Source organism: Tamandua tetradactyla, chromosome 17 (genome assembly GCF_023851605.1).
Source record: "Tamandua tetradactyla isolate mTamTet1 chromosome 17, mTamTet1.pri, whole genome shotgun sequence".
In the NCBI taxonomy this organism is placed as follows: domain Eukaryota; kingdom Metazoa; phylum Chordata; class Mammalia; order Pilosa; family Myrmecophagidae; genus Tamandua; species Tamandua tetradactyla.
Genome location: NC_135343.1, coordinates 14350214 through 14368910, shown reverse-complemented (window position 1 = coordinate 14368910; position 18697 = coordinate 14350214). Strand labels below are relative to the sequence as shown.

The following is an 18697-nucleotide window of genomic DNA, read 5'->3' as shown; positions in this document are numbered from 1 at the left end:
GCCAACTGGATCAAAGAAAACTTATAAACCAGGGGTGGTGTATGTTGCTAGCTGCCCCCCAAGTGTCATATCCATTTCCCAGTCGCAGTTTTGTTTGAGCATCCCACCCCTCGCTGACCTAACCTCAGATTTGGGAGGACGCTGACCCCACCCCAGCTACAAGGGTAAACTAGGCTAAGCCAACGAGTCTCCTGCCCCCTCTCAGGCCAGTAGTTGGGTTCAGGTGTGGGCATGGGAGCCACCTGTGGGCAGTAACACAGAGGGGAGGGCTGCAGGCATCACTGCCCCCCAGGGGACACTCGGTGATGTGTGCAGGCTGGAGGTGGATGAGTGTGATGCCATTGGCATCCAGTGGGTAGAGGCCAGGGGTGCCAAACATCCTACAATGCACAGTAGCCCTCCACAATAAAGAACGTTCTGACCCAAAATGTCAAGAGTGTTAAGACTGAGGAGCCCTGGTTTAAGGGAAAGCTATGGGTGGTCAGTTCCCCCCCCACTGGATATGAATAAGGAAGCCAATAGCCTTGGTGACCACTGGAGACTCCCCCTGACCATTCAGGGATCCAGCTGTGCCAGTTTGAAACTGTTGTGTGGCCCAGAAAAGCCGTCTTCTTTGATCTTCATTCAACATTGTTGGGAGGGAATCTTTTTTTTTAACTTTTTTTCTTAATTGACAAGCCAAAACAACATACAAACATGAAGCTTCTTAACAAACATCCCATATATGGTATACAATCAATGGCTCACAATATCATCACATAGTAGTATATTCATCACCATGATCATTTTTTAGAACATTTGCATCACTCCAGAAAAAGAAATAAAAAGAAAAAAGAAAAATTCACACATACCAGACCCCTTACCCCTCTCTCTCACTGACCACTAGTATTTCAATCTACTCAATCTGTCTTAACATTTGTTCCCCTTATTATTTATTTATTTTTAATACATATTTTTTACTCATCTGCCCATACTGTAGATAAAAGGAGCAACAGACACAAGGTTTTCACACTCACACAGTCACATTGCAAAAGCAATGTCATTATACATTCATCATCAAGAAACATGGCTACTGGAACACAGCTCTACAGTTTCAGGCACTTCCCTCTACCCTCTCTAACACACCTTAAACTAAAAAGGGGATATCTATAATATTAGGAATTCTCCAAATGGGGAAGTTGAATTTCCAACTGACATGACATGAAGTCGGTTGATGAGATGGTTTCCATGAAGATGCGTCTCCACCCATTCAAGGTGGGTCACTTACTGGACGCCTTTAAGGGCGAACCATTTTGGAAACAGCTCAGCGCTAACACCAGATTCAGATGTTTGATGATGCAGAAAGAAAAAGTCCCCAGGGAAGGTGTTTGAAACTAGAAGCCAAAGGACTAACAGATGTCAGCCACATGCCTTCCCAGTTGACAGAAGTGTTCTGGACCCATGGGCCTTTCTTGAGTCAGGTTATCTTTCCCTGGATGCCTTATCTTTCCCTTGAACACTATTATGGCCTTAGATCTGTAAACTTGTAAATTCCCTTTTTAAAAGCCATTGCTGGAATTGTATTCCAGCAGCCTTAACAAACTAAAACACCAGCCCTGGGGTAAAGGGAACACTGAGAGAGCAGACTGGAGGGATGAAAAGAAGCAGATTCCAGAATGACACTTACTATTGGTTAAGCCATGCTTTGAGCTGGGGGTTCTGTTACTTACAGCCACAAGTATCCTGATAGAGTAGAAAAGAGAGAAAGAAAGAGAGAAGAAAAAAAGAAAAAACAAGGAGAATACATGTGTGGTTGACAGAATAATGTCCTATCCCCAAAGATCTCCAGGTCCCGATACCCGGAATCTATGAATATGTTACCTTACATGATAAAAGGGACTGTGCAGATGTGATTAAATAAATGAGTTTGAGATGGGGAGAATATTAGGTTATTTGGCTGGGTCAAATGTAATCACAAGGGCTCCTGCAATGGAAAGGTGGAGGTGAGCGAGTCAGAGAAAGAGGAGATGTGACGACAAGAGCAGAGGTTGGAGTTATGTGCCTTGCGATGGGGGAAAGGGCCACAAGCCAGAGGAATGGAGATGGCCTCTAGAAGCTGGAAAAGTCAGGGAAACAGACGGTCCCCTACCACACCTAGGAAAAAATTACAGCTTTGCCTATACTTTGGTTTTAGCCTATAAAATCCAATTTGGATTGCTAACCCCCAGAAGTACAGGATGTATTGTTTTAAGCCACTGTTTGTGGTAATTTGTTACAGCAGCGCAACATGGTAACTGGAAAACCCAAAATAAGACGTCAGGAAGAAGTACAAACATACCAATAATTAGACAAATATGGGGGAGTGAGGTGCTAGGGTAGTTCAGTGGTAGAATTCTCACCTGCCATGTAGGAGACCTGGGTTCAATTTCCGGTCCGTGCACCTCCCCTCCACCAAAAAAAACAAGCAAAAATTCAACAAATGGTGCTGCAATAATGGGATACTCACATGGAAAAATGAAATGTGACCCCACCATACAGCATACCAAAAAAATAATAATAATTAAACAAGTATGAAACAGATGAATCTACCTATAAAATGACAGGCTTTCAGATTGGATTTTAAAACTCCACCTCTGTGCCATTCTTGAGAGGTAAAACAACACAGGAAGATTCTGGCTACACCTGCTGTCTCAATCATCTATTGCAGTGTAGCACACCGCCCCAAAATGTAGCGCCTCAAAGTAACAATGATTTTATTCGCTTATGATTCTGCAGGTCAGCAATTAGACCTGAGCTCCGCAGGGCAGGTCACCTGCTGGTTGCACCCCAATTTCCGCCCCCCGCCCCTCCTCTCCCCCCACCCCACAGGACACAGGCACTCACAGGTGTCTCACAGCTCAACTGGGATGAGGGTGGGAGACAGTCTTACAACGCTGGAGCTGGCCGCTGGCTGCTCTCTCTCTGCACGTGGTCTCTCACCCCAGGAAGGGCAGCCGCAGCTTCTGCACCTGGTGAGGGCCACAGCTGCCAGGCCTCCTGCAGGCTAGACCCACAACAGCATTTCTGCCCCCTGCTGTTGTTCAAAGCAAGTCACAACGCCCACCGTACTCAAAGGGGTGGGGACACGTGCTCCCCTGCTGATGGGAGGGGGGCAGGGCCACACAGCAAAGAGATGGATTCAGAGAGGGAAGGAATTACCGTGACATCTTTTCAATCAACATACCATACCTGGAAAACACTGACAACCAGAGCAGTGTAGCCATATTCACATCAGACAAAGTTGTAATCAAAAACTTTGTAATCAAAGTTGAAAAAAATACTAAGAGGAACTATTTCTTAGCTATAAAAGAAACATTATAGCAAGAAGATGTAACAGTTATGAAACTTTTAACATCTAAAAACATAGATTTTTAGCTTATGTACCAAAAAAACAAAAAACAAAAAAATCAACAAATTGTGCTATGATAACGGAATATTCACACGGACAAGAGTGAAATATGACCCCCTACTGCACAGCATACAAAAAAAAAATACATAAAGCAAAATCAATTCAAATTGTAAGGAGAAAATAACCAAAAATTACAGCAGGAGACTTTAACATACCTCTCTCAGAAACCAAAATATTAAACAGTTAAAAAAATAAAAAAGGATAAAGTAACATAATAGTTTGATCTCATAGGAGTATTTAGAACTACATACCCCACAAGCAGAGAACATACATTATTTTCACAGGTACGTGGAACATTCACAAAAAAGTACCATAGGAGAGATGCAAGGTAAATCTAAGCATATCCTTCCACCACCCCCCAAAAATAATATGTAGGCTATTTTTACTCACTACAATGCAGTAAAATTCTAAATGAAAACCAAGATGATAGCTAAAAAAAAAATGACAAAAAACCACTCATACATCTAGAAATTTTAAAAATTTCTTGCTGTCTCTTTTAACTCAAGAGTTGACAACTCTTGAGACAGCAAGACCAGAACCCAGATTTCCAAAGAACCAGTTATAGTTCATGATCTAGCCCTTTTATTCATAGAAAGATATTTTTCTTAAATATTTGGTGCATTTTCTGAAACAGTGACAAAGTGGAGGACACAAGGAGGGAGAGACAGATAGAGACAAACCAACGTGGACTGAGAAAGGAACTGGCTGGAGCAGAAATGTCCCCAGGACTATGGGTCGAGCCAGCCTCTAGCCTGGCCCAGCAGGGATTGAAGGGATCAGATGGTTATCAGGTTCAGCAAAGGGAGAGGCCTCCACCCACGCCTCCCCAGCTGGGGGGTTGGGGGGTTGGGGGGTTGGGGGGTGATGGTGGTGGTGCAGGACAGACACCATCAAGCAGGACAGGCCCTGATGAGCCCCCCTCCTAGGGCAGGCAGTGCTTCCTGACTCCGTGGTGTGACTGAGCAGCGGGGAGGGGGGCTAAAGGGAGCAGGTGAAGTCCAGAGGCCAAAAAGGAGCTAAAGGTCAAAATCCAGAAGGATTCCAGATGGCTGTGACTAAACAATGTCAGGACACCTGATCAAAGGAGAGTGGTCCCTTTTCTGAGCGTTAAAGCCAAACGGCGCAGCACGTTGGAGCTGGGCAGTCTGCCAGCTGAGTTTGTGAGGTCTTGTCTACACAGCACAAACCGGGGAGCCTATTCGACTGTAATTGTGCAGCAGCAGTTTAGGCAGTGTAGAAATCAATCTGAATAATCCCGACCTCCCAACTTCTGCTTTGCAGCATCAATTATCTTGCTATTTAGTTATAAAGTAACCACCATCCTTCCCTTTGTACTATGGAAGAGGACATCTGCTGGGCTGAAATCATTTCCCCTCTTTTAGTGTGAATGCATGCACCCATGGGGTGGGCTTCTGCCCTCGGAGCTGCCAAGGGGCTTTCCGAGACCGGGAGGAGGGGGCAGGAGGGCATCCCAGTGCTAAAAGACAAAGCCCGCGGAAGCCATCGCCCCCTCCGAGGGTCGTGGTGTCGCCTGGGCGTGCTCCTGAGACACGCGAAGCGCTCACGACAGCGCCCGGCGCCGCGGCCCCCGCTCGCCCCCACGCTGCAGCCCGACCACCGCGCCCCGCTCGGCTCCGGCTCCGCGGCACAGCGCACCCCAGGCTCGGGCAAAGGGAGGGAGGTGGGGGCCCCCCGCAGCCCCGCCGCGCGTCCCCTGCCGAGCGCTGCCTGTCCCGGGCCAGCGGCTCTCAGCAGCGCTGCGGCCTCTCTGGCCCGACCTCGGCCCTCGCGAGGGGACAAGGCGCGGACATCAACGGGGCGCCCGCTTGGCACCCGCTCTTCCCCGCCCGCGCCCCACCCTGGGGGACGGCTGCGGAGGGGTTTTTGTAACTATTTTTCCTGTACGGAACTGAAACTTAAGCCCGGAGCCGCCACCCGCGGGCTCGGAGGCGCGGGGTCCCCACCCCGCGTCGTCTCCGCTCCACGATGTCCCCGGGGCCGCCCCCCCGGGGGCCGGGAGGAGAGTCAGGCGACGAGCCGCCAGGCAGGGTCGGGACACCCGAGCGACTCCCGGGCTGCGAGGCGGCGCGGGCGGGGGCGCCCCTTCGAGGCCCAGAGGCAGGGCGGAGGCGGCGGCCGGGGCTGGGGCCGGGGCCGGGCCGGGGGCGCCGACCCCGGGGCTGCTCGGGCCCCGGCGGCCAATCGGCGGGGGGGCGGCGCCGCGCTCCTCCCACGCCGGGACAGGAGAAGGGTCCGGGCGGGCCGCGGCGCCGCGGGCGACCATGGAGGGGCCGGTGCGAGTGAAGACTTGGGTGGAGGAGAACCGGGCGTCCTTCTTGCCCCCCGTGTGCAACAAGCTGCTGTGAGTCCCCGACCGCATCCGTCTCCGCGCCGTCTCCGCCGCCTTGTCCCCCCCGTCTGCTCCTGTCACCCCTCACCCTCCAGCCCCAAATTCCTTTGACCCAGAAGCTGCAGCAAGGGGCTATCACTGCCCTGGACTCTGCATGCTGTTCCGGGTCCCAGCTCTCTGTCTGTTCCTCTTTCTGGCGTGGAGGGCTGGGACCTTGTCTAATGCCCAGGGCTGGTTCGCCCCCCGAGACGGTGGGAAATGGAGATGGCAGGGCTGCCGCGCTCCCCCCGGGACCCACAAACAGTTCTCCAACCCCCACTAACTCTTCGCCGCTTCGGGAACGCTCAAAGGTTTGGGGAGGGTGCTTTTAGATGCCCCAGAATTGCAGTGGAACCCAGGATGAAGTCAGAGGACCCGCTCCTTTGGGGGCGATCTTAGTTTATTTCCCTTTCCTGGGCCCTCTTTGCAGGCACACACACCCATTCCCACGAGACTTTCCCTGAGCTCCCCCTGCCTGTGGCACCCGACAGGGCTGACAGCAGGCGCTGCCATCTCTCGAGCAGACCTCTCAGGCCGGGCTCCCTTTGGCCCCATCACCTCCCTTCTCTTCCGGCAGGTGCGCCCCCACCTCCTGGCTCGTGCTCCCCATGTTTGCAGAGTCTGCAGGACAGGTCCAAAGGGTGGAGGCTCAAAACAGATAAAATCCCTCCCTCCTGCAGCTGATATTCTAATGGGAGGAGGCAGCCAATAAATAGAAATAAACAAGGGGTGCAGGCAAAGGCAGGCAGACCTTGCAGCCACAGAGGTCGGAGAAGCTGCTGGAAGTTTTGACAGTTCTTGAGTGGGCTTGTTCAAGAACTTTCCACATATACCTAAATTATATCTCAGTAAAGTTGATCAACAAAAGAAGGACCTTCTGAGCTCACTGGTGCCTCCTAGCCAAGTCCAAAAACCTTAGCTGGCTCCTGAGGCCTGGGGCGACCTGGTCCCACCTCCCCATCGTTCCTTAAGATACCTCCAAACCACCAGGGCCCCCAGTGCTTCCAGTTTCAGTGCCTTTGTGTCCTGCTTTCCCCTCCACTCCCTTCTCCATGTTCCTTCCCACTTCTCTCCACTCCTGGCAACCTTACACAGCTTTAAGCCCAGCTCAGAAACACACATGTCAGCTTCCTCATGCCCCATGACCTGTCCTTTCACATTCTGGCGCGTGATTCTGGGTGTGTGCTTCTCATTTATTAGGTTCTGCCTTCCAAAAGGGAAGGGAAAGAAAAGAGACCACATCTTCCTTCCTGTCCCCCTCCCTATCACAGCAGGCAAACAGTGCTGAGGGGTAAGGAGAGGGCACTCGGCAAAGATTTACCAGTCTAGGTTTGGGGTCTCAGATGCCCCCTCACAGCCCACCCCTGCTGCCACACAGCATCATCATCAGCGCAGGCAGCCTCTACACAAAATTGGCAGTGGCACCTGTGTGCAAAGGGCCCTGCCTACCCTGCTCCCAGCACTTCCCCTTCTCCCAGCAAAGTCTTTGCCCTGGTATCTGTAATATGGCCATGAGACAAGGCCCTGGAACCCAAATGGGCTTATTAGGTTCAGTGCCCACACCCTGAGATGACACCCTGCTGGGGGGCAGGTGCTGGCTCTCATATACATGTCTTTCCCTATAAAAGGTGACACCACACCCACAGCAGGCAGGCTTTGGCACTTGGGCACCCTTCAAGTTCCAAACAGCAGTGCCCCGTGGCCAGGACACCTGGGCCCTGGCTCGTTCTATGATTTCCTGGCTGTGTGACCCTCTCTTGGCTTGTTTCCTTGGCAGTAAAATGAGAGGGTGGCACTTACCATAGGCCAGGAACTGTTCTGCACTCTCACAAATAGTAATTCATGTCATCTAGGTGAACTCTTTGAAGTAAGGACCCCATTTTACAGATGATGAGACTGAGGCTTAGCAAGGTCAAGTAATGTGCCCAAGCTCAGTGGCAGAGACAAATCTGAGCCAGGAGGCTGGCTCCGGGCCTGTGTTTTTAAACCCCATGCCAGGCTGATTGGATAATGTCTGAAGCCTCTGCTGAATGTCACAGACCCGTGAGTCCCCTGAGGGGGGCCTGGCAGTTTGGGGAGAGGGAAGGTGCTTATAAGGAGACAGCTGGGGGGTTGGTAAAAGTCCCGGGAAGAGGAGGCCTCAACTCACTCTCCTGTCATTGTAGATCCACCACCAAGGCTGCTCCCCCTTCTGGGTCAGAGGTCAGAGGTCAGAGGCTAGGCAGACAATGTGGGGACCACACACATACACACAGAGGGACAGGCATTCAAAGACAGACAGACAGACAGACACACACATCCACCCAAACACACATCCAGAAAGACACAGACACAGGCAGACACACACAGATGCACATGTGCACACTGGGGTTGAGAGTGCAGGGAGACAAGGTGTTGGGAGACCCAGCAGGGACAGTGATGCAGAACTGTCGCGGTTACCTGCAACCTTCTCCCAGGTGTCCTGGGCCCCAAACAGGGGTCAGGACCGCCCCCCTTGTCCATTACAGGCATCAGGAGCAGCTCAAGATCATGTTTGTTGGGGGCCCCAACACCAGGAAGGACTTCCACATCGAGGAGGGGGAGGAGGTAAGCCCGAGGACTGCCCCGCCCCTGACCCAGCCCCCTGGGCAGGGAGTGCTGTCCCTGGGTGGGGGTAAGGGGGGTGGCGCTTCTTCTGCAAGAGCCAGAGCTTTGGATGGGAAAGGGATGTGGACAGATGGCTGACGTGAGGGGCAGGGGAAGGGACCACAACTGAAATCATAGGGGGGAGTCTGCGGCCCTCCTGGTGGGAGGCGCTCCACAGTGACCCCTTTGACAGCCCTGTCCTCTGAGAAGTCGGAGCCAGTGGGCTCTACGTGGGGGTCCCTGGGAAACAGCCGGGGATCCCTGCTGGGTCAGAGGTCAGAGGTCAGTGGTCAGAGGCTGGGCAGACAATGTGGGGGCCACACACACACACACACAGAGGGACAGGCATTCAAAGACAGACACACACACACATACATCCACCCAGACACACACCCCAGTCCCAGGGGTTCGGTGCGCCAGGTGGAACGCCCAGGTCTCCCCACTGCCCCCAGTGTACAAGGGCAGCCTCCCAAAAGCAGGGGGGATGGTAGCGGGCTGGTGGGGGAGGGGAGGGGGCGTGTCCCCTGTGGTCTCAGGAGCCAGGCTGTCAGCAGCTTCCTTGCTCACAGGCAGGAGGCCAAATCCAGGAAGGGAGGTGGGGAGTGGGGGGAGGCCGGGGTGACCAGGGGGCCGGGGTGGGTGAGGGGGACGTGGAGGGGGCGGCTGGGCTGGGAGGCCCCCTCCTCACCTGTAGGCCTTAACTAGCACCCAGGGCACCTCAGTTGACAGGAGCTGTGAGGCTGGGCAGACGGGTGGGGGGAGGGGAACTGTGCTGAATACCATTTTGTACCTTGAATTTTGAACTGTTTCTGTATTACTTACCCAAAAGTAAATAAAAAAATGTAGAATTAAAAGCAAAAAGCTGGGCCGCCCTTAAGGAGGGCGGGAGGCGGATTGCAGCTCTCAGAATCTCTGGTGGAGAAGAGTCCCTCAGGGGGCCTCCTGCCTGCCATCCTGCAGAACCCCCCACCCCCAGATTCTGGAGTTCACAGTCTGTCTTGGTCACCGGCCTCAGCTCCCACCACTGGCAGCTTGGCCACAGCTGGGATGGGAGGGAGCACAGCTATTTGGTCCTCATCAGGAATTCCCTGAGCACCTTTTTATGTTCTGGGGTGCAGGGGGACGTGCATGGGGCTGGGGGAAGCAGTGTTGGCAGAGCAGGACCACCCACTCCTCGCCTCCCGCAGGGTTGCTCCTGGGGGTGCTGCCTCCAGGGCCCCCCACCTCTCCCGGGCCACCCCTGTCCCACAGACACACCTCTGTGGAGCCCATTCTCCTGTGCGGAAAGAATCAGCAGGACAATCCCGAATTACAAAGACGGGGCCACAGTCGGGGGTGGGGGGGGTGGGTGGGGTGGGGAGGACCAGCAGCAAGGTCCCCCAGCCCGCCTCGCTCAGCCGCAGCCACTGCCCCGTCCTCCAGAGGCCCTGTCCTTAGCTGTTCTCAGAATCCAGCTCTCCTTGCCCGCACCCCCTGCCCCCTGCCCCACCTTGCAGGCTCCCCAGGGGCTCGGAGGGGTGGGGGTGGACTGGGAGGCACGTGGTGTCTGACCTCAGGTGGCCCTGACCCCATCCCTGGCTCGCAGCTCCAGCACCGCCCTCTGCACATGGCCACTGACCTACCTCTTCCCTCGGGGTGTCAGAGGCCGTGGGTTAGAGTCTGCCTGGTCCTGCAATCTTAAGCAAATCGTGTCACCTCTCTGAGCCTATTTCCCTGTGGCACATGGGGACAGCCCTGCCTGTTGGGAGGGAGTGCATTTGGGGTATGGGGGTGCTATCTGCACCCGGGGCAGGGTAGGTGCTGAATACACCTCAGTTCCCTGCACCCTTACTCACTCCCTGCCTCGCCTGCCAGCAAAGCCAGATGCAATGCAATATTTGTCTGAGCCGGCACATTTAATCTTCTAGCTTGCCCCAGGCCCAAAACATCATTTATTTCCAAACGGAGAATAATTCCTTTCGGATTGCCCTCAGCTGTTTGAGATTATCTTCTGTTCTGTGATCTGCACCCCTGCTCCCGGCCCAGCCTGCCTCTCATCGCTGCAAAGGCTGTTGGGCAGGGAGATGAGAGAGGACAACTCTGCTTCTTTCTTTTATTTTTATTTGATGAGCACTAATACCTTGAAACCTGCCCAGCAAAAGTTGGGATCTGGCACAGCAGTCACTCGGGTCTGTCCCCTCCTTTTCTCTGGTGTGTGCAGGGCCTCAGGCCTGTGGCCCCTTCCTAGGGACTATGTGGGCTCCTGCTCCCTCCCCCCATTGTGATAGCAATCCAACACACACACACACACACACATGCACACACAGGCGGGCGCGCAGGCTTCCCCCCAGCTGGGGAGGCGAGAGGTGTACCAAATGGCTCCCTTAGGGAGCCTGGTAGGTTTTTATCTTTTTTGTTTCAAATAAGGTCTATGGGTTGTTTTTAATAATAAAAGCAAATACAGTTCATCGTAGAAAACATGAGAAATTTTAAAAAGAGAGACATATACCTTGTCCGTCACCCACCACTGCGGGGAGCTCCTCGGAGCAGCTGGCCCGCGTTTCTGCACAATTGAAGTCCTGCTGGGTATAATTTTTGAATCTCACTTTAACCTGATAACTTCAGCATCTTCCATTTTCCCATTTTCTTCACAGTTATTCAAAAACATGGTTTTTAATGGCTGGACGATGGTCCTTATTTTGAATCTACTGTAAAATATTTACATTTCCCCTATTATTAGATTTTTTTATTTTTAGTTTTTGCTATTCCTCCCCTGACTTACAGTAACAGAGGCCGGCTGAGCGTCCCCTGTGGGCTGGGCACCCCGCCGACCTCCAGGCAGCTTCACAGCCCCCTCTGGATAGCGACTGTCATTTTGGGGAGAAAGAAACGGAGGAACAGAGAGGCCCAGTGAAGCGGCCGAGGTCCCACAGCCCCCAGCCGAGCGGAGGGCCGGTCTCCTGGGCTGGAGGCCATGCTCTCAACTGCCATCCCTGCCGGGGCAGCCCGTGTGTCACCACCAGGAACGTTGTGATTGCCTGAGATAGAACAGGTTGGGGGCGGGGGGCGGGGGGGCTGGGAGTACAGGCAGCCCAGCGTCCTCATTTGCCTGGACCACCCCACATGAACCCCCAAAGTCCTGCAGCCCCGGAACCCCCCGTGGTGCAGGTGAACCAGGCGGCTGGTCAAGGGGCAGGTGCCAATCTGTGCCCCATGGCAGACTTTACAACCACATTTCTCTGGAGTCCTCGAACTCAGGCCTGATTTCTCTTAGTGGATGCTCTGATAAGAACCTCCATCCCCTCTAATTCCTACTGTGATAAAAAATAATAATAATATCCTTTAGCTGGTTGGTGGGGGCTTTTAACGTGGGGCTGGTAGAGGGACAGGAATCTGCCCCTTCTTCCCCCCTGCTTGTGGGGTGATTAGGAAAGGGAAAAGTGCAGTAGGAGAGAGCAGGAGGGGAGAGGCCCCCTGCCCTGCAGCCCACCCCATGTCTCCCGCCTTGTTGAATCCACCACTTAGCGCTGTGACCTCCAGGGGATCTGAGAGGTGCCCTCCCCCCGTCCCCAACCTCCCCCAGGCCGGGCCATCTCCCCAGGCAGACTCCAGAGTCACAGGCCAGCTCGGGTCCAAACTGCGGCTCCAGCACTCACGAGCTATGTGACCTTGGGCAAGGTGCTTTGCTCTCTAAACCTCAGTTTTTGGATTTCCCTACAAAGTGGTGCTAATACCTTTGGCGATTGTTGTAACAATTTTGGATAATGTACACGGAAGTGGTGCCACAGCTCCTGGCACACGACAGGACCCCTAGTAAACAGGTGGTCCCCTTACCTGGGTGACGGGTCACCAGTGAGCGCCCCACCCGGCCCCCTGCCCCAGCCGGTACTCTGATCACCCCTTGGGTGTTTGAGATGGGGTCCCCATGTGTCCCCAGCACTCCTGTCTGTGGTCTGCATCAGGGGACACTGGGGCAGAAGCTGTTCATAAACTGCGAGGCCTTTGGGAAGTTTCTCAAGTTTCCCAGTCAGAACTCAGGGCCTGGGCAGTGGACAAGGCCCTGGGGGAGGGGCTGGGGGAGATCCGAGCCTCCCTGCTGTCCCGCAGGTGTTTTACCAGCTGGAGGGTGACATGGTTCTCCGCGTCCTAGAACGAGGGACCCACCGGGATGTGGTCATTCGGCAGGGAGAGGTGAGGCGGGCCCACCTGCGCACGCCCCCTGGCCTGTTCCTGCCCCCCACCCCCGCCCCTGCCTGACCAGCCCCCGCCCCGGCCCCCAGCACTCCCTCCTCTCGGCCGCCCCCTCCTCTGCACATCCTGAGAGGCGGGGCCTTGGGTGGGCGAGCAGCAGCCCCCCTGCCGACCCATGGGTCAGCTGCGCCAGGCTGGGGTCTCCGGGAAGGGTCGCATCCTTGCCGGGCTTTTGTCCCGCCACTGCAGATCTTCCTGCTGCCGGCCAGGATCCCTCACTCGCCTCAGAGGTTTGCCGACACCGTGGGGCTGGTGATAGAGCGGAGGCGGCTGCCAGCTGAGCTAGATGGGCTCAGGTAAATGGGCCCTGTCTTGGGGGGCTGGGCGGAGAGACAGGGGGGCAAGCGGCGGAGAGGGGTGTAGCTCAGCGCTACGGCTGCAAGGGTCCAAGGATCATAGTTGGACTCAAGAAAGCTCTCCGTGGGCACTGAGACGGTGAGAGGGCTTCACAGCCAAGGAACTGAAGGTTCTGTGTCTGCGGACTGATGGGGAGAGGGGGGTGGGGTGGGGGGCTGTTCTCTATGGCTCCCGGGGAGCCAGCTCAGCCTGATGACCTTCTGGCTAGGGAGCAGAACCTGTGCTTTCCAACACTGAGGTCTGCTCACATGGGTGGGATGCAGAAACGGGGGAGAAGGGAGGCCGAAGTGGGACCCACCTAGCCCATTGCAGCCTGGAGCCTGCTGCTTCTCCCAGAGTTCAGAGAGGGGCCTGGTAAATCTGTCCACTTATTTCTCCTCCCCACCTCATTCCACTAGCACTGACATTTCTATAGCACTGGCTATGTGCCAGGCACCGTGCTAAATGTTGCATGTGTATTTTATGGGGCAGACGCTACTGTCATAGCATAGCATGTGATTAGCCTCGTTTCACTCAGGGAGGTTAGGTGGCAGAGCTGGAATCAGAGAGAAATACGCAAGGAGGGCCAGGCAGTACAGAGAGGAGTGTGATTCTGCAACAGCCCAGAAGATGCTCTGTTTCTAGACCTCAGGTTCCCATTCAGTTCTGATCAGTTCCAGAAAGGAGGCTCCTCTGTTCTGCTAGGGAACAAAGCTTTTCCGAGAGCTAAATGGTTTTAAATATTTTTTAATTGGGACAATTTTCATTTTCCAGCAAGTTGCTAGAATCAGGATATCTTGCCCCATGTCTGCTGTTGTAATGGACATTTTAAAATGCTTCTTTCTTTCCTATTTCCGAAGTAATACACGTTCACTCTAGAAATCGGGAAATGTCTGGGAAAGCAAACCAGGTAAAATTAAAATTACTTGCTACTAATATTACAGTATGTGAAATATATTTCAACAAAACAAATAATAAAATGGGAAAACAAAATTGTTATCATAACAATTAAACCTAAAAAAGCACTTTAACTTCCATCTTGTCATTTTTCTAGGCATATCTGTACCTCACAATTCAGTCTGATTGCATGCATGGATTTGAGTTTTCCTTTTCTTGCTAAAATTTTTTACATGAATATTTCTCATACTATTAAATGCTTTCCAAAAAAATTCCACAATTTTAATAGCTGCATAATAATCTACTGTGTAATATTCTATTGTAGAGACAGATTCCTGGCATGAATGCAAAAAGACATTTTCCACATGGGGCTTTATAGGGAGTCTTCAGGTTTGGGAGACGGTATCCTCAATAACATTTTACAGCAATTGAATAACAGAGTTCATTGGGCTGCATTTGACCTTTAATAAAAGCCTGGGACTCAACATTAAAATGCCACTCTGAAGGCAATCCCTGTAGGACAAGGGCATGGCAGTTGAGTTGTGAAGCTTTCTGGTGAAAAAATTATGAACTTTTCCTCCCAGGATAAACTTAGGGTGCTGAGCGGGTAGATGCCCTGATGTCTGTAAACCATCTCCCCTGGGCAGGACCTCTACTCTCTCTTGCAGGAATTAAAGAGCAGGCAGAGCCAGCCAGCCTGGGCTCAGGGATTAGACATTCGGTCCACAGGTGCTGCTGGCCAACCTGCTGGGACCTCTCAGGTCTGGAGGCGCCCGCTGGGCATGCTGGCTGCGTGGTTGGGCAATGGGAGGTCTACAGGATGCTGTGTGCAGATGCAGAAGGACGCTTCTCTGGAGAAGAGGCCTCCAGAGCTTTGCTGCTTTCTCAAAGGCCTCCATGACCCGAAAAGGAAAAGATCCCCTGGTCTGGGAGACGACTTCCACAGCTGGGTTGTTAAGGTTCTGTGTGCTATAAGGACCAGCCCCCAGGAGCCTCCAGCCCCCTGGACTCAAGGGCCTAGGTTCAGGCTCAGCTTCAGCTTCCTCCTTGGGAAAAAAATAAGACACCTGGTTTCTAAGGCCCTAGGGCTGGGTCGGGTCTGGCCTGCTTCAGCCAAGTTGCCCAGCTTCTCTGAGCCTCAGGGTCCTATCTGCTGTGCAAAGCACCGGGTGTGGGGAGTGTGAAGGGTCGTGTGAACTTTGTGGTTAACGTTGGGGGCACGCACATGCTTCCAGAGGAGGCAGCTGCAGGCGAGCAGGCACTGACTGTGAGGTGCGGTTGGGGGGGCCATGCGGGCTGCACACAGCCCCCCACAGAGCTGGGCCCCAGGGAAGCGGCCCCAGTGCCGTCCAGGTGGGGAGCTGGGTTCCTGTCTTCTGCTCTGGCAGGTACTACCTGGGGGACACCGTGGATGTCTTGTTTGAGAAGTGGTTCTACTGTGAGGACCTCGGCACGCAGTTGGCCCCCATTATCCAGGAGTGAGCCCCCAACCCGGCCCCGGCCCCTCGCTTTCCTGAGGCTCTGTGCTCCCCAGCGGTGTCTGCCGGCCTGGCCCCATCAGGCTCAGAATTCGGAAGTCTGCCCCTCCCGGGGTGGGAGGACCTGGGTGGGAGACCCCACGGGGCAGGGAGTGGGAAAGGACGGCAGACAGACAAGCTGTGCGAGGCCCCGTGTGTCTGCATGTGCTCCCGGGACAAAGAGGGCAAGCCTGAGGGGGGTCTCACGGCCTGCCCCTCACCCCCACCCCGTCTCGCCTGCAGGTTCTTCAGCTCTGAGCAGCACAAAACAGGGAAGCCTATCCCTGGTGAGGCCCCTGCAACTGCCTTTCTTGCCCCTCCCTCCCCTCCCAGAGCGGGATGGCTCAGGGCCCAGGGGACAGGGAGTCTTGTTCTGTGGGCTCTGAGAGGGGGGCGCCTAATCATCCCCACCACAGGGCTGCGGGATCACTGAGCTGGACCCAGAGCCCACTGTGGCGACTGAATGTGGGAACCCCTGGAAGCTGGGCCCCCGGGGGCTGGGCGGGCTGGGCCCGAGGACGCTGACCGCAGCCCCGCGTGGCTGGCTGCAGAGCAGCTGCTGAAGGAGCCGCCGTTCCCCCTGAGCTCGCGGCCTGTCATGAAGCCCATGTCCCTGGAGGCCTGGCTGGCCGGCCACCGCGGGGAGCTGCAGGCGGGCACGGCCCTCAGCCTGTTCGGGGACGCCTATGAGACCCAGGTAACACCGGCCTGGGCCAGCCGAGGCACCAGGCATCCAAAGGGGGCCAGTCATGCCCACCTCCAGCCCCCCACCCATCTCAGAGGCTGTGGACATGAGCACAGCGCCTTCCTCCTCTCCTCCATGCCTTAGAGAACAAGGGACGGCTTGGCTGTGAGCGGAGCCTGTGGTGGATGCGGGGTTCCAAGTGTCTGTGTCCTCAGAGTAGGGGTGACCCCGTCCATAGACAGGTTCCTGAGGGCAGGCGGTTACCCCCCTGCCAGGAATTCCCGGGCCTTTGGCCAGTCACAGCCTGGAAAGGAGGAAGGTTGGGGGGCGGGGGGATTTGAGAATGAGGGTTGGGTGGAGAGGTGCAGAGAGAGACCTGAACACAGCTGGCCCCCTTTCAGTCAATAGACATTGGCCGAATTCCTATTTTGTTTCAGACTTTGGTAGGAGAATGAGGTTGAGTCATTGCCTCAAAGAGTATATGGTCTGGGACCGACAAGTTTATCAATAATTGCCACAGTCACGGGATAGAAACCACAGATGGCCAGGGGAGGATAAAGGAGGAACCCAGGCTGGGAGGGACTCAGAGAAGGCTTCCTGGAGGAGATGTGCAAGCAAATTTTAAAAAGAGTAGGAGTTTGCAAAAGGAAAGAAGGGAGGTGGAGCGAGCATCGCAGGTGAGAAAAAAGCATCCACCAAGGCACGAAAGCTCCAAGCAGCCCAGTGCTGCAAGTAGCGAGGCGGGCAGGAGCCCGAGTGTGGGAGGGGACAGCAGACGTGGCTGGTAGAGTGCTGGAGGGGGAGCGGCAGGTGGCACCCGGAGCCTGGCAGGTCTGTGGGGCTGGCCAGAGGGCGGGGACAGAGCCTGGAGACCACGGGGCTTCAGCCTCTGAGGAAGGGAAGTGGTGAGGCCAGAGTGGTGTCGCTGGAAGACCCCTCTGTACCGTGTGGGGACGGGATGAGGGCAGGCGTGGAGGCTGTGCTTGCTTGTACTTTAGAACCGACCACTGCCCAAACCCCTTGCGGTGTGAACTGGACCCCCACCCCGTGGAGGGCCGCTTCCCGCACACAGCCTGGCGCCCCGAGCCCTCGCCTGCTTCTCTAGCTACCAGGGGTCGCCCTGAGCTTACCCGGGGCTGGGAGGGCTGGGGGAGCCCCCAGAGCCCCTCCCACCCTTTCAGCCCTGAGCTGGTCTCGTGGCTCCACCTGCTGTCTCTGACGTGCCCGGCAGCTGTACCTTCCTGAAGAGGCCCCTGCTGTGGGAGCCCCTGTCATGACGGTGGGCGCGGGGGTTGGGTGGGGCTCCAGCCGGGCAGCTTCTCCCAGGCCAGGTCGGTCCCCAGGTCGTGGAGGTGGGGCTGTGTTGTGGGCCCCCCGCCGCCCCCCGCAGGCCTGTGTCACTTCCCACCAGGTGGTGGCCCACGGACCAGGCAGCAGCACCAGCCTGAGGCAGGACGTGGACGTGTGGCTGTGGCAGCTGGCAAGTGTGGCTGCAGGTGGGGGAGGTGGCTGGCTGTTCCCGGCTCCAGGGCCTCCTGGCTGAAGCAGGCACGGGGACCCCCAGACAAGTGTTGGGACCTGACCGCCTCCGTTTTGAGGCTCCTCCTCCTCTTTCCCAGGAGGGTTCCTCGGTGGTGACCATGGGGGGACAGCACTTGAGCCTGGCCCCCGATGACAGCCTCCTGGTGCCAGCTGGGACAGCGTGAGTAAGCCCTGGATGCCTGCCCCGCCGTGCAGCAGCCTTCCTCTCCCCGGGGTCCTCAGGGCCCAGCCTTGCCGCCGCCCTTCGGTGTCTCCGCAGGTGCGGCTGGGAGCGAGCACAAGGCTCCGTGGCCCTGTCTGTGACCCAGGACCCCGCGTGCAAGAAGCCCCTGGAGTGACCCCCTTGCTCCCAAAGCGGGAGGGGGTGCGTGAGCGCCGCCCCTGCTGACACCCCCAGTCCCGCTGCTTCTGTGCCAACTGCTGTGAGCCACCTGTGTGCCCCCATGGGCCTCCCCGCCGGCGGTGCCCTCGGCTCCTGGGGCCCAAACCTCCCTTCCCTCACAGCGGCGGCCCAGGCCCGGGCCCACCCCAGGAAGGCGCTCAATAAAGGCTTCCCAGTCGATGGCAGCCCCGCATGCTCCCCTGCGGCCCAGGACTAACTGCATTCGTGGGTCCGGGGTGTCGGGGAACCCTGTGACCTCAGACGTCTTTGGGGATCAGCTCTTGGGTGCCCCTGCTTGTGGGTGGGCGTCACCCCTGTGCAGGAGACCCCCAAGCCTGCCCATCTTGGGAACACAGCTAATGTCATCCCTCCGCCTCTTTCTCCTTTTCCATTGATTCTCTTTTGCATACTTTTTTTTAAGATAGCATCTATTGAGCTTCTTTTCCAATTGCAGAAGTGGTATGTGCTAATTGTAGAAAATGTAGAAATACAAAAAAACCCACAAAAATTCCCCCCCCCCCAGAGTTAACCACTACTAATATCTTTAGACTGTGATCAGCCTTAAGGCGGGGCGGCATGAAACTGCATGGGAACTGGGAAAGTGGGCCAGCCTCGCACCCCTATTCTTCCCTGCTGGGTGCAGACCCCGTGTCCACAGGCTCGGGAG

At 55.5% G+C, this 18697-nt stretch overlaps 1 protein-coding gene across 4 annotated transcripts; it reads left to right on the top strand.

Moving 5' to 3' along the window:
- Nucleotides 1-5647: 5647 nt before the first annotated feature.
- HAAO (3-hydroxyanthranilate 3,4-dioxygenase) lies at nt 5648-18214 on the top strand. 4 transcript variants are annotated; one of them, XM_077134087.1, is made up of 10 exons: nt 5648-5789; nt 8324-8402; nt 12528-12611; nt 12861-12967; nt 15293-15382; nt 15665-15708; nt 15973-16118; nt 17518-17602; nt 17726-17808; nt 17908-18214. In XM_077134087.1, exons 1-9 carry the CDS (start codon nt 5710-5712, stop codon nt 17779-17781), a joined length of 771 nt encoding a protein of 256 aa, XP_076990202.1. In that variant the 5' UTR covers nt 5648-5709; the 3' UTR covers nt 17782-17808; nt 17908-18214. The 4 variants fall into 4 exon arrangements, with proteins under 4 accessions (XP_076990202.1, XP_076990201.1, XP_076990203.1 ...); XM_077134086.1 differs by having other exon boundaries at nt 17518-17586; nt 17726-17812; nt 17908-17994; XM_077134088.1 differs by having other exon boundaries at nt 17726-17812; nt 17908-17994.
- The last annotated feature ends 483 nt before the right edge of the window (nt 18215-18697 follow it).